General features: G+C 43.8%; 2 protein-coding genes across 5 annotated transcripts in view; both read right to left on the reverse strand.

Moving 5' to 3' along the window:
* LOC125287849 (ras-related protein Rab-5C-like) overlaps positions 1-1246 on the reverse strand; it is a 13300-nt gene extending 12054 nt beyond the window's left edge. For both annotated transcript variants that reach the window (XM_048233896.1, XM_048233895.1), the window contains exon 1: positions 1097-1246. The gene's annotated coding sequence lies outside the window, so the exon portion shown is untranslated. The remainder of the gene's footprint in view (positions 1-1096) is intronic.
* Positions 1247-6614: 5368 nt separating this feature from the next.
* The window catches only part of kcnh4b (potassium voltage-gated channel, subfamily H (eag-related), member 4b), a 67164-nt gene continuing 61278 nt past the window's right edge, over positions 6615-12500 (reverse strand). For all 3 annotated transcript variants that reach the window (XM_048233374.1, XM_048233375.1, XM_048233373.1), the window contains 2 exons: positions 11003-11360; positions 6615-10022 (listed from right to left, as the gene is read on the reverse strand). In XM_048233374.1, the coding sequence (XP_048089331.1) occupies positions 9052-10022; positions 11003-11360 (1329 nt within the window). In that variant the 3' untranslated portion in view covers positions 6615-9051. The remainder of the gene's footprint in view (positions 10023-11002; positions 11361-12500) is intronic.

A 12500-nucleotide genomic window follows, 5' to 3' on the forward strand; every position in this document is an offset into this window, starting at 1 on the left:
AGAAACTGTATCCAAGAAAATATCCAGTATATTCAGAAAAGTCATAGGGTGATGTCAGTCATCTCAGCAATGTTGCCGGGACATGTTTGGGCACTTTTCCCACTATTAGGCAACACATTCTTAACTGGTGAACTTCTTAACTGGAGAATCATCGGCAGACAATTAGTCGTGACCATCCAATCAGAATATCAGGAAGCTGTGGCCTAATGTTAACTTGGCAAGATTGCTCAAAAAGTTGCCCCATGTGTCATCACCGTTTGGCTATCTTAATCATCACAGAATAAATACAATGAAATGTACTGATGTGCTCCACAGAGTGTTACTGTAATGATTTATAAGCGACTATAGGCGACTGATTTAGCTTTCCTTATCTATTTTTCCCCCGAAACCACCGTTGCAGTGGGCTATTTAAGATGAAACAAAAACTATTCTGTTGCTTGTTGGCAGCTCACCAAAATGTCCCAGAAAGGAAGGAAACTGTTCATAAAAAAATAAACAATGTCGTTTCGAAGACAGGATTTGTTGTTGGACACAGACCGATCAAAAGAATCTAGTCTACAGTAAACGACTATGATATGTCAGTTTCGCATAGAAAGAGTGAAAACGCTGATTAGCTTGACTAATGTTAAATGGTTCAAAGATCCTAAATAGACCCGGTGTCCTGAGCCAACTGAAATATTTTCCTACACTACCACGGTCATTCGTTGTGTATTACAAACAATATTTTGTATGGTGTCTGTCCACAGATGATCTGTCGTTTTGGGTCGAAAAAATCATTTTAGTAACGTTTTTGTGTAGTTTAAGCAATTTTAACGTTGGTCAAATGGAAGGTCCAGACAACGACGACGACAGCTAGCAAACATTTCTGAGTGTTATGGTATTACCAGACACAGGTTCATCGACATTAATTGCCCACAATATCATCAGATTTTGCTGACTTTTAAATATTCTTCTACTATCAGTAAGCATTCACCCTTTTTTGAGCTCCCAAAATCACAACAAACGTTAACGTTAACAGTTGACGTTAACGTTAACTTAACCTCTAAGCTATGTTGTGAACATAAACATAAAATAAAGACCAGGAAATGGCTCTTACTTATCATCAATGTAATCGGAAACTTGTCAAGATCGTTCGGTTTATCTATTATACTAAATTTCACTTTTACAGACTACAAAAACAATACTGTTACAATTCGAGGTTGTAATCGTTTCACTTCTTGTATAACATGCTTCCGGGAAATTTCCCACTTCCGTATACGGGGCCTGGCGTTTGCGTAGAGGACCAATTGAAACACACAACAATGGCTTAGTTTGAGAGAAAAGGTAACGCCCACAGAGTAGGATGTTTGGTCTACCACTGAGTGGCGCTATAACACCATAATAAAAACAAAATTAACAAAAAAAGTTGGACTGAGTTGTGGTTATAAAGTGCAAATGAGCCAAACAGAAATGTGCTTAGGTTGCAAAATTAACATTAACCACCATAACAGCTTAATTCTTAGGCTGACACGTTGTTGTTGCTATAAATAAATCATTTGAAGGGAATAAAGTGTATAAGAATGCATTGATGCAGTTTATTTCCACAGTCCCTCTATTTATAATAATAAGCTACTAATAATGATGTGGTCAGTCAGTCTATGTCAGGGGTGTCAAACTCATATCAGGTAGTGGGCCGGATTTGTTGGAATGAGACCTCGTGGTGGGCCGTCATGGTCATTATCTTTTTCTGCATGGGTATCAGAGTGTTATTTGATGATATCACTTATGAGCAAACAAGTACAAATAATGTACTGCTGTCACACTGCTCTTTCTCTCTTAAAATGCCCTATTCCATGTTAGTTTTTCAGCCTCTTCCTTCCTGAGGATGGTTTGTAGTATCAATTTATCATATCATAGAGATATTGCTCATTATTACACATTGTCAGACAACTGGATCTTTTTCTCCAATTTTCCCTTCCTACCTAAAACATCTGGGGGGCCGTATGAAACCTGCTGGCGGGCCTGATCTGGCCCCCGGGCCTTATGTTTGACACCCCCGGTCTATGTCATATGAGACAGATTTATTGCCTACACAGACCTTGTAGGCCTAACCATGGAGATAAAAGAATAACTGTAAAAGTGAAAAGAATTGGTCATTCTTGAGGCTGCAGGTTGTGTTTAAATTTGACAATCCCAAACAATACCCTTCGCTTGCTCTCTCCAACACTGTGATATTGATCCACACTAAAAGCCCAAGTGGTTCCATAGCGAATCACTCCCCCCATACCCATACACACACCACCCATCAAAATAAAAACTATCCAGATATTTGTATCCGAAACCTGCAGTGGCTTTATTGGTTCCATTACACACTTCATGTATACATTTCTTCTCCACAAGAACAAAAGGCTAATTTAGCTCATCAGCTTGTTCTCAAACATTCTCCTCCCCTGTATGTATATTTCAAGAGCTCTTCCATGAGTGCGGCCCCTCCTCTGTCAGCTCGTATAAGCTAGACCCATTAGATGACGTTATATTACATTACATTACATTATAAAGCACTTTCATTAGAGGCCTGTTGATATGCACCATGGAAGTAGAGCCCCAAGGAGCGAGCCAGGGCCAGGCCGAGGTGGGGATTAAATAACGTCAACGAGACAAAACGCCACCACAAACAAACAGCGGGGATAGGTATACCCCTGAACCCCAGCGTCTCCTGGGCACGACCTCACGCAGACACAGACACACACATGCACTGGCTCATGCAAACACACACACACACTTTTGCTTTCACCCACAATTTACCTGTATGTAAACCAGTACTCATACACTAGAACACTCAGTCTTTATTATGCATATAAAGAATAATGTGACATAATGAAATTCATAACAGATATCACACATACACGCACACGTGCACACATACATACACAAACACGCACACGTGCACACATACATACACACACATACACGCACACGTGCACACATACATACACAAACGCACACGCACACACATACATACACATAAACGCACACGTGCACACATACATACACAAACACGCACACGTGCACACATACATACACAAACGCACACGTACACACATACATACACAAACGCACACGTGCACACATACATACACAAACGCACACGTGCACACATACATACACAAACGCACACGTGCACACATACACCCACAAATGCACACGTGCACACATACATACACAAACACGCGCACGTGCACACATACATACACAAACGCACACGTGCACACATACATACACAAACACGCACACGTGCACACATACATACACATACACGCACACGTGCACACATACATACACAAACGCACACGTGCACACATACATACACAAACACGCACACGTGCACACATACATACACATACACCCACAAACGCACACGTGCACACATACATACACAAACACGCACACGTGCACACATACATACACATACATACACATACACGCACACGCACACATACATACACAAACACACACACACGTGCACACATACATACACAAACACGCACACGTGCGCACACATACATACACAAACGCACACGTGCACACATACATACACAAACGCACACGTGCACACATACATACACAAACACGTGCACACATACATACACAAACACACACATGCACACATACACCCACAAACGCACACGTGCACACATACATACACAAACGCACACGTGCACACATACACCCACAAGCCCAGACACATATATAGACACACCTACACACAGACCCACACGCAGACACACACACACACACACACACACACACACACCCGTGTCCCCATGGACTTGCACCCTGTTCAATGGTACTATGGAAAGTGCCATCTGCCAAGGCCACCCAACGAGGGAACATGACACTTAGACACAAGGCCGGCCATGTAGCAGCTGACACCAGAGCAGACCGCTCCTAGACCAGGCCAGATCAGAACCGGATCAGCGCCAGATTCGGGACAGTCACCTGCAGTCTGGGTGATCTGGAATGGCCTCCTCTGACAGTGATGAAGGGCAGAGGGATGGCATGAGGGATGTGAAAGAGAGGTGAAAAGATAGTGTGAAAGAGAGAGGTGAAGAGAGTGTGAAAGAGAGAGGTGAAAAGATGTGTGAAAATGATAAGGGGGATAAGGGAAGAGAGAGAGAGAGAGAGAGAGAGAGAGAGATGCAGTCATGCTAAAAAAGCAACTTTAAATTGAATTTGATTTGAAAGAGAGAGAGAGAGATAGAGAGAGAGAGAGAAAGAGAGAGAGAATAATAATTTGGTTATGGAGACAGCAAGTGTAACATGTAGTGACAAAGTGAGCAATATATGAGGCAGAGAGGACGAGAGGAGGGAGTTTGTGGCATAGGGATGGAAATGGGAGAGAGAGAGAGAGAGAGAGAGAGAGAGAGAGAGAGAGAGAGAGAGAGTAACCACAGGAGTCTAAGTACTCAGATGTTAGCGCTGGCAAAACATCAGACATGTAGTGTGTGTGACAGGTGTTCTGCATCACACACACACACACACTAGGGATCGCAAGTTTCCTGTTTCCATCACAAGCGAGTTTGACCAGAGGGCAACCAGTTTGTGTGTATGTGTGTGTGTGACAGAGACACATAGACACACTCATATATTCATTAACTCGCTATCTCCCATACACCCCTCCCCCTCCCCAAAGAACCACACTGTCAAAGTCCTTGTAAATAAGAAAGTTCATAATTTTATTGTAACCATCATTATAATCATCATAATAATCATTTTTAAAAATTCCATACAACATGCTGAGAACCTCAGAACAGCAGCAGTAAAGGGAGCGGCCTCCTGTATGTGTTGTTTAGTTATAGTTCATCATGCAAGTCCTCAATGGTTCCAAAAGCACCTGTTCTAAGGTCTCCCCATTCCTCCCTTGGTAGCATGACTCATAGATACGAGTGAGAGAAAAGGAGGGAGGGAGAGAGAAAGAGAGAGAGAGATAGCTTTTTGTGTAAACATTTCTCCCAAGATGCAATACCATACTGGTTAGATAATGTGATAACAGGAAAGTAGAGCTACTGGAAGTTTCCAATTCATTACAGCGCAGCGTGGCACAGGCCCTGTTTATCATCACCATTACAGAGATAGATAGAAAGTCATTCATTTCCTCGCTAGCATGGTCCCCAACCCTGACCCTGCGGGCTATGTTGTAGCCATTAGCAATGCTATACCTTTGTCATGCTATGAGATTTATGTAGTGGGGATAAATGAGGTGATCCTCAGGATAATATGTGACACTCAAATCAAATCTGATATGGCTCTTGAATCAGCTGTACTGGGTTTATATTATGTATCCTTTAACTAACGCTAAATTATTGAAATTAAAATCAACATTAGACAAACCATTCACTTCTGCCTAACTAGTCTCGAAGGAGACTATGTGAACATTTAATTGATAACAGGTGAGTTATAATGTTGTGGGTATATTATAGACATTTAGTGGCATGAGACAATGAAAAAAGGTGAGGAATATTTATCTATAAAGCTTTTTTTATATTTATGGTTAATTTGTGTATGTGGTTAAAAAGCATGATTTGTTAGTGCAGAAGTAAAAAGTTTGTTCATGTAATGTAGTAAACAGTGTTAGGTAAGGGATACTTGATGTAAGATGTTTCCAAGAAATCCAACACGGGACAATATCTTTGCTGCCATAGGCTATGAGTATGACGGACTTATTGCTCACAAGCAGTGGTGTAAAAGTCCTGCTTAAGTAAAAATCCTACCATCTGAAGAACCACTACCTGTGCACGTAACAAAGGTGATTTCACTAATTAGCTGACCTGGCTGCAAAGTTTTAAAATGTATTTTACTTTCTGAAACCAGACTTTTACACCTCACAAGTAGGATGTGGGTAAATAGCTCTTATGTCTTATCTTCTGAATTCAACTAGCCTAACTGTGCCAATTGAACAATCCCTACATGAGATCTGGGAAACAAAAGTAGGCCTAGAACATGTGACTTAAAGGAACACGCCACCCAATGTCAGTAGTAATATATGTTCTTACCTTAACTTTCACACCTAATTGTAGATCCTCTCCACCGTTTGCAGCAAAGCTGAATTCTATGAAACATGAAATCACTATAATACTTCTGCTTGTTATCACAACATGTTATAACCATGATTGTTCACAATCTACTTTATCACTACCTGCTAAGTCAGCTCAAACTAACGCCAGCAGGGCAGGTTGTCTCTATTTACGGAAATGACTGTGTGTGTGCCTCGGAGGGGGAGGGGGAGGCTGAGGGGTCGATCCAGCTCTGTGGTGGATCTACAATTACGTGTTAAATAATATTACTACGCTAGGTCGAAGTATTCCCAAGTGCTATTGTGCCACACATTGTAGTTCTCCTGTTTATTCGCTTGGAAAATTGTCACGTTTCATGTTGTGTGACCTTACACATTTTTATCAACTACTTGTGCAACTGTATTTGAGTAGGGAAAACGTGGATGTTTTTGATTAGTGCTATCTTCCTCCTTCTATGGCTACGTCTGAGCCCGCTAGCATAGCAACATGCTAACACATTCGCACCGGTGCACCAGAGCGTTTGAGTGCACGTACCGACAGGGGAGAGGTATGACTCAACTCGTGAAAGTTAAGGTCAGAACATATATTACTACTGACATTGGGTGGCGTGTTCCTTTAAAGGCCAATATGACCTAAAGTGCAATAAATCAATATATAGTATAATATTTTATATTTCATATATTTACATAAACATTCAAATCCAACATTAATAAGCTCTGGTCTATTTGTGACCATTGGTATTTGTTTCCATGGCGACAGAAAGGAGACGGCTGTTATGTTAACATGCTTGTGTTTGCTCCACTGCACTTCAGCTGGGAAGAGTATGCAAGTCCAAGATAAAACCATGGAGACTTGCTACTGTTTTCATCAAGAAGTTTGTATTTCCGTCTGAATCTGGCTTCATGACAGAGACAGACAAAAAGGGGCCGCTAATTACTTCTAGTCACAAAATGCTAATGCATGATCATAGACTTGCGCGAGATCGGGTGAATCAAAGATGACAGTGGACCCCAAAGGACTTGTTAGTTTGGTCTCACCGTCGGGGGCTACGTCTCGGCGGCTTCAATGGATATTTGGGCAGATCAGATCTTTAAAAAGCTTTCATTTAAATTGAGCATGACAATATCACGATTTCACCCACCCTGAGGGTTCAATAAGAAATCTCATCTGCCAAAAACACTACATTGTTGTCCTTGTTCTCCCTTCAGGATTCATATGAATATCTTTGAAAGTGTTGCTAGACTAATTTCTCTTTGCTCCTGTGGGAATATAAACTGCATTCTTTGAATAAACATGGCATACGCCTGATTGGCATAACAGTTCGGTAACACTTAAGTTTAACCTTCCATCATAAACCTGACGTAACCGTGGCATGCCTATGCCACACCATCTTATTAGAGAAATCAGGTCTGGCTAATAGTCATTATTAGACTATGGGCTCGACCATGACATGTCTATGAGTAATTATGTCAGTTTCGTGATGGAAGGCTCAAACAAATTGTTACCCATCCCTGCACATATCTTGACTAAATTTTAACAGCATATTAGCTGAGCAGTGAAAGAGCATTATGGGATGTCTCAGGGGATTTAAATCACATAAACAGATCATGGCTCGAGGGCTGAGTCTAATGACCACCATCACATATTTCCATCTGGTGACAATGTTTGAATGAACTTTTAACATCGGAGTTTAATATTTAATGCTCTGGAGAGCAGGCCTCAAAAACTGATTGAGGTTGTGCTGAATTTTTAATGCTCTGGGAGGAAAAAAATGATCTTCATAAATTTGCTTAAAAACAAAAAAACTCTCCCTCATTGACCAGCATTGCTTGGAGCAGATGAAACATTAAAAACATTCCACCACATGAAGAAGCATTCTAATGAGGAAATCATTTGCTGAATTACAATGCATTATTATACTAGATAGAAAACCAGGCCGTCCAAACATTGCTTGTGACTTTTGTTTTAAAAAATCACTGGGGATGTGTTGATGTCACCTCTCTCCTGAACTCTGGAACTTTTCTAGAGAGCAGTTTTTCTGCGGATTTCAGAAGTCCATGGAGAAATGCTGTTTATGAAGTCAGGGAGGAATTCTTCACATCCTTAAGAATTCCAGTCACTGTCCATCGGAATGTTAACACATTTCAGTTGAATACCTTTTCCTTAGGAAAAGAATTAGCAACTTTACCATGCAAGGAGGTAAGATAATATTAACATACTAAACCTGTAGTACAGAGGGATAGAGAGATAACAATGAGAGAAAGAGAGTAACAGATAGAAAGATGAAAGAAAAACGAGAGAGGACAGGAATAGGAATGATTCTTCAGATTCTAATAGGAGTGATTCTTCAGTGCATAACTAGAGTACAAGCTCTGTGACAGACTATATAATAGCGATGGACGTCGTCTGCCAGTCAGTCTCATTGGCCTCACTGCAAACTCTATGTTCTACAGCTACTGCAAATCATCTGTAATTAAAGGCTTTGTCACTGTGAGATACTGAGAGATGATATCACAAATGGAGTTCCCATAATGCACACTAAACATGCGGCTTGCATAGAAGAGTTGTCAGAGTGAAGTCAAAGTCAAACACACCTGGTTCCATGATATGGAAACAAACCAACAAACACACAAGTGCGTAACTAAAATAAATAAATAAATGTATAAATAAATAAATGTATACATAAATAAATAATAATAAATTAATAATAAATAACACTCTTAAAACAATAATTCACTGCAAACAAATCATGGAACCTGTCCTGTGGATCACACATGCTACATTTTCTTCCTTTCCTGGGTCTTTCTAAACTTTGACCTCCTTGACCTTTCACCTCAAGGTCTTCAAAAACCAGGTCAGTCTATCTGGTCCGTGCTCTTGGATGTTTCTAAGCTTTCAAGCCTGGCCCCTGGGGCTAATGTGCAATCTGGCCCTCAACTTGTGACCTTCTGATCTATTCACCTCTGACCTTTAATTTCTGTCCTCCCATTAAACCACCTCATTCCATGAGGTCCAGGGACCAGGACGTCTCGGAGCTCTGAGTCTGGCTCTGCGAGGAGGACTGCGGGCCGACGCTGGACCGCCGCGAGCCCGACTGCTCGCTGTCCCGGCTCTCCATGGAGCCCTGCTCCCCGAGCAGGCACTCCAGGCTGGTGTGGCCCACCGCTGACGAGTCCCCCAGGGGCAGCGGCAGGGGCCTCAGCGGGCTGGAGCCCAGGGAGGACACGGACGGCTGCCTGGGGACGGAGGAGGTCGGAGGGGGCGGCGAGGAGGAGGCGGGAGAGCAGGAGGATGTGGGCAGCGGCGGCGACGATGGACACCTCTCCACCAGACAGAAGCCGTCCTCCATGCTGACGCCGTCCAGGAGGCTGGTGGTGTCCGGGCTGCGGCGGTGGGAGGATGGCGGCGGCAGGGGGGGAGGGGGCACGACGGCGACGGACTCATTACTCATAGAGTCCAGGCTCAGGCCACTGTGGGGGGCCATCAGAGGGGGTAAGGCAGGCTCCGCGGTGGGGACGTAGAGGTGCGGGTAGGGGGGCGCCGTCACCAAAGAGTGCGTGGAGGTGGGGGCGCTGGACAGGAGGTTGGAGAAGTCCGAGCCGTGGTGGTAGTGGTGGGGGGGCTGCGTGCACAGACTGGGCTGCGATTGGCTTATACTGGCTATTGAACCACCACTGCCACCACCAGAAGCAGTCTCACCCAGGGCCAGGCCAGCGTCCTCAAGCCCAGCGTGAGGCACCTGTCCTGGGGTGGAGCCCAGGAAGCCTGGGGCGATGGTGAGGAGGGAGGACGCAGAGAGCGGGTGCTGACGGTGTCCTGTGTGGGAGGAGACACAGCTGCAGGAGGATGGGCAAGGCCCGCCGGGGAAACAGGACCCCGCTCCAGGGCTGGAGGGTGGCTGGGGATGTGCCTGATCAGAAGGATGAAGGGACCCGTCTCCTGATTGGGTCAGGCCTGCAGAGGACGCACCTATGAGGTGAAAGAATCAAGATTCACTTTTAGAGTTTCACATTTGCTGTTTATGTTAATGTCTACGTACAGTATGCTACCTACATATGTCGTACGTGTTTTGGTAACACTTTATTTGGATAATCCCCCTACAGAGACTGTATACAGATGGTTTGTTGAATTTCAAGCTCAGTCTTCAGTTTAAAGCCGTTGTTAAAATATTGATAAATATCACCTCAACCAAACCCAACCCCTAACCGTAACCATAAATTAATCAACAGATCATTTATAAACGGAGCATCTGCAGAGTCCCTACTGGAGACCACTCAAGTAAAGTGTTCCCATTGTATCCCATTACTGTAAACTGGGATACTGGTTCCCTGTATATCTGTTGCATTTCTCAACAGTCAGAAAGCTTGCTTCTGAACCAACAAGTAAGACAAAAGTAAAAACAGCATTGTGTCAGGAAGTGCATTCCAGCTTTTGAAGAGATCCAAGAGAAGATAAAGTACACTGTCTATTGAGCAGCTCCTGAGCTCCATGCAATTAGTGTCAACAAAACAGCCTGAAGTTCAGCTCAGGCGCTACCCATATTTAGACTGTCTCTGAGACTACCGGTGCTGCAGACAGCAATGATTCTCTCTTAATTACCTCAACAAGTTTAGAGCACTGGGGCCAGGCCAGGGCCAGGGCAGGGCCACACGGTTCAGTGACATTCAGAAGATACACACACACACACACACACAGACTCACATCGACTGACTCACACATATACTGTATACATTAGCACATTGCCTCTCCCTCTCCCTCACACATACAAACATCTCACACACACCACACATACATCTCACATACATACATACATACATACTAATGTAACTGTCTCTCTCTTTCTCTGTCTGTCGATCTCTCTCTCTCCCTCACACATACATATCTCACATACACACGTATTCCTTGTCCCACACACAGACAGAGAGACTGTGTGCCAGCTCCCTCCTCACCCTGTGTGCTCCAGGTGCTGGCCGCTAGATGCCTGATGCCCTCCGTAGCCCCGTGCCCATGGAGGTGGACAGCATGAAGCTCCGAGCCCCCCGCCACCATATGCTCGTGGTGGAGATGCAGGTCGGACGCGTGGTGCTCCGGGTGCAGGTGCATGCTGGGACAGACGCCGTAGGCCAGGTTTGCGCTGGCGGCGCTGCCGCCACTGCCGGCCACGGCGCTGGGCACCACGTGCACGCCGTATGGGTAGGAGGGCAGCGCGGCGCTGTAATGATGGACGGTCATCTGCGTCTGGAGAAGGTGCATCATGTGGTGCAGGTCCTTGGTGAGCTGGGACACTTCCTGGTTCAGCGTCCCCATCTACACAGCCCAGAGAGGAAGGATGAGAGAGGGAGAGCACCATAATCACAATGCATTCATCTGAACACATTCTGATGTAGAGAATCAGTACTAAGCTTCAGTTAAAACAATTATCTCTATTGCAATCATAGGGCAGGATGTACAACTACAATTACACAAAACTTTTCAGAACATCGCTACGAGGGCAAAAGAGCAATGTCATTTATGAAATCTATAAAGAATATGGTAAAGAAAATATATGCCTGTAAGGTAATTTAAGGGTTTTCTAGGAAAACTTGTGGCATGACAAAATATATTCAACATATGTGAATTATACAGATGCGTAATACAGAATATTTAGGGAGAGTTAGAAATAATTATCTTGACAAGTACTGTATATCTTCAGCATCTTTACATACTGTGTGTTAGGACTGTATGTTGATATGCTATATTATGGTAAATTCAAAGGGCTGCAGCTTCAGCTCTAGGAATATGTCTTTAAAAAGCTTCTCCGAGATGCGTCACTGTTCTCCTCCACATTTGTTTGAGTTCTTTTCTCCCCTGATATTTTCTCAGTATATTAGTGTATGTTTCATTATGGTGTGGAATCGTTACAGGAAAGAACACTGTGTGTAAAAATAGAAAGTTCAGGAACAGAATATGGCAGCACGCGCCTGAGTTTTGCGTCAATTGTCTGGTTTTGCTAACAAGGTCCGGATACATGAAAAATGAAGTGGGCAGACCGTGAAGTGCCATCCGGTTGGCTCACAGTACAGATGCAGGAAAAATGTGGATTGTGTGCAAGTCTTTCCAAACACCCCTTCAACCTTTACACCCCCTGAACGAGTGTCTCAATCGTAATTGCTGCTCTTCTGCAAAGCCCAGCAGAGACTCCGTCTTGAGACGTGTCATTACGAGGCCATTAAAATGGCATTAGACCCTCATTTGCTTCCCAAAAGGGATATTGATCCAAAAGTCTAGTGCCCAGGGCTCCACATGCAGGTCAAAAGTAGGTGTGCTTTGTGTACATGCGCTGAGAGAGAGGCGATTATTATTCTGATAAAAAGAGGTGCGCGGTGGATTGGTGAACTTGCGTCAGTGAAAGACTGTTCAAGCTGCATGAAACAATGATGACTTTGAAAGGGCTTAGAATGAGAACAG

Source organism: Alosa alosa, chromosome 22 (assembly GCF_017589495.1).
Source record: "Alosa alosa isolate M-15738 ecotype Scorff River chromosome 22, AALO_Geno_1.1, whole genome shotgun sequence".
Lineage (NCBI taxonomy): Eukaryota > Metazoa > Chordata > Actinopteri > Clupeiformes > Clupeidae > Alosa > Alosa alosa.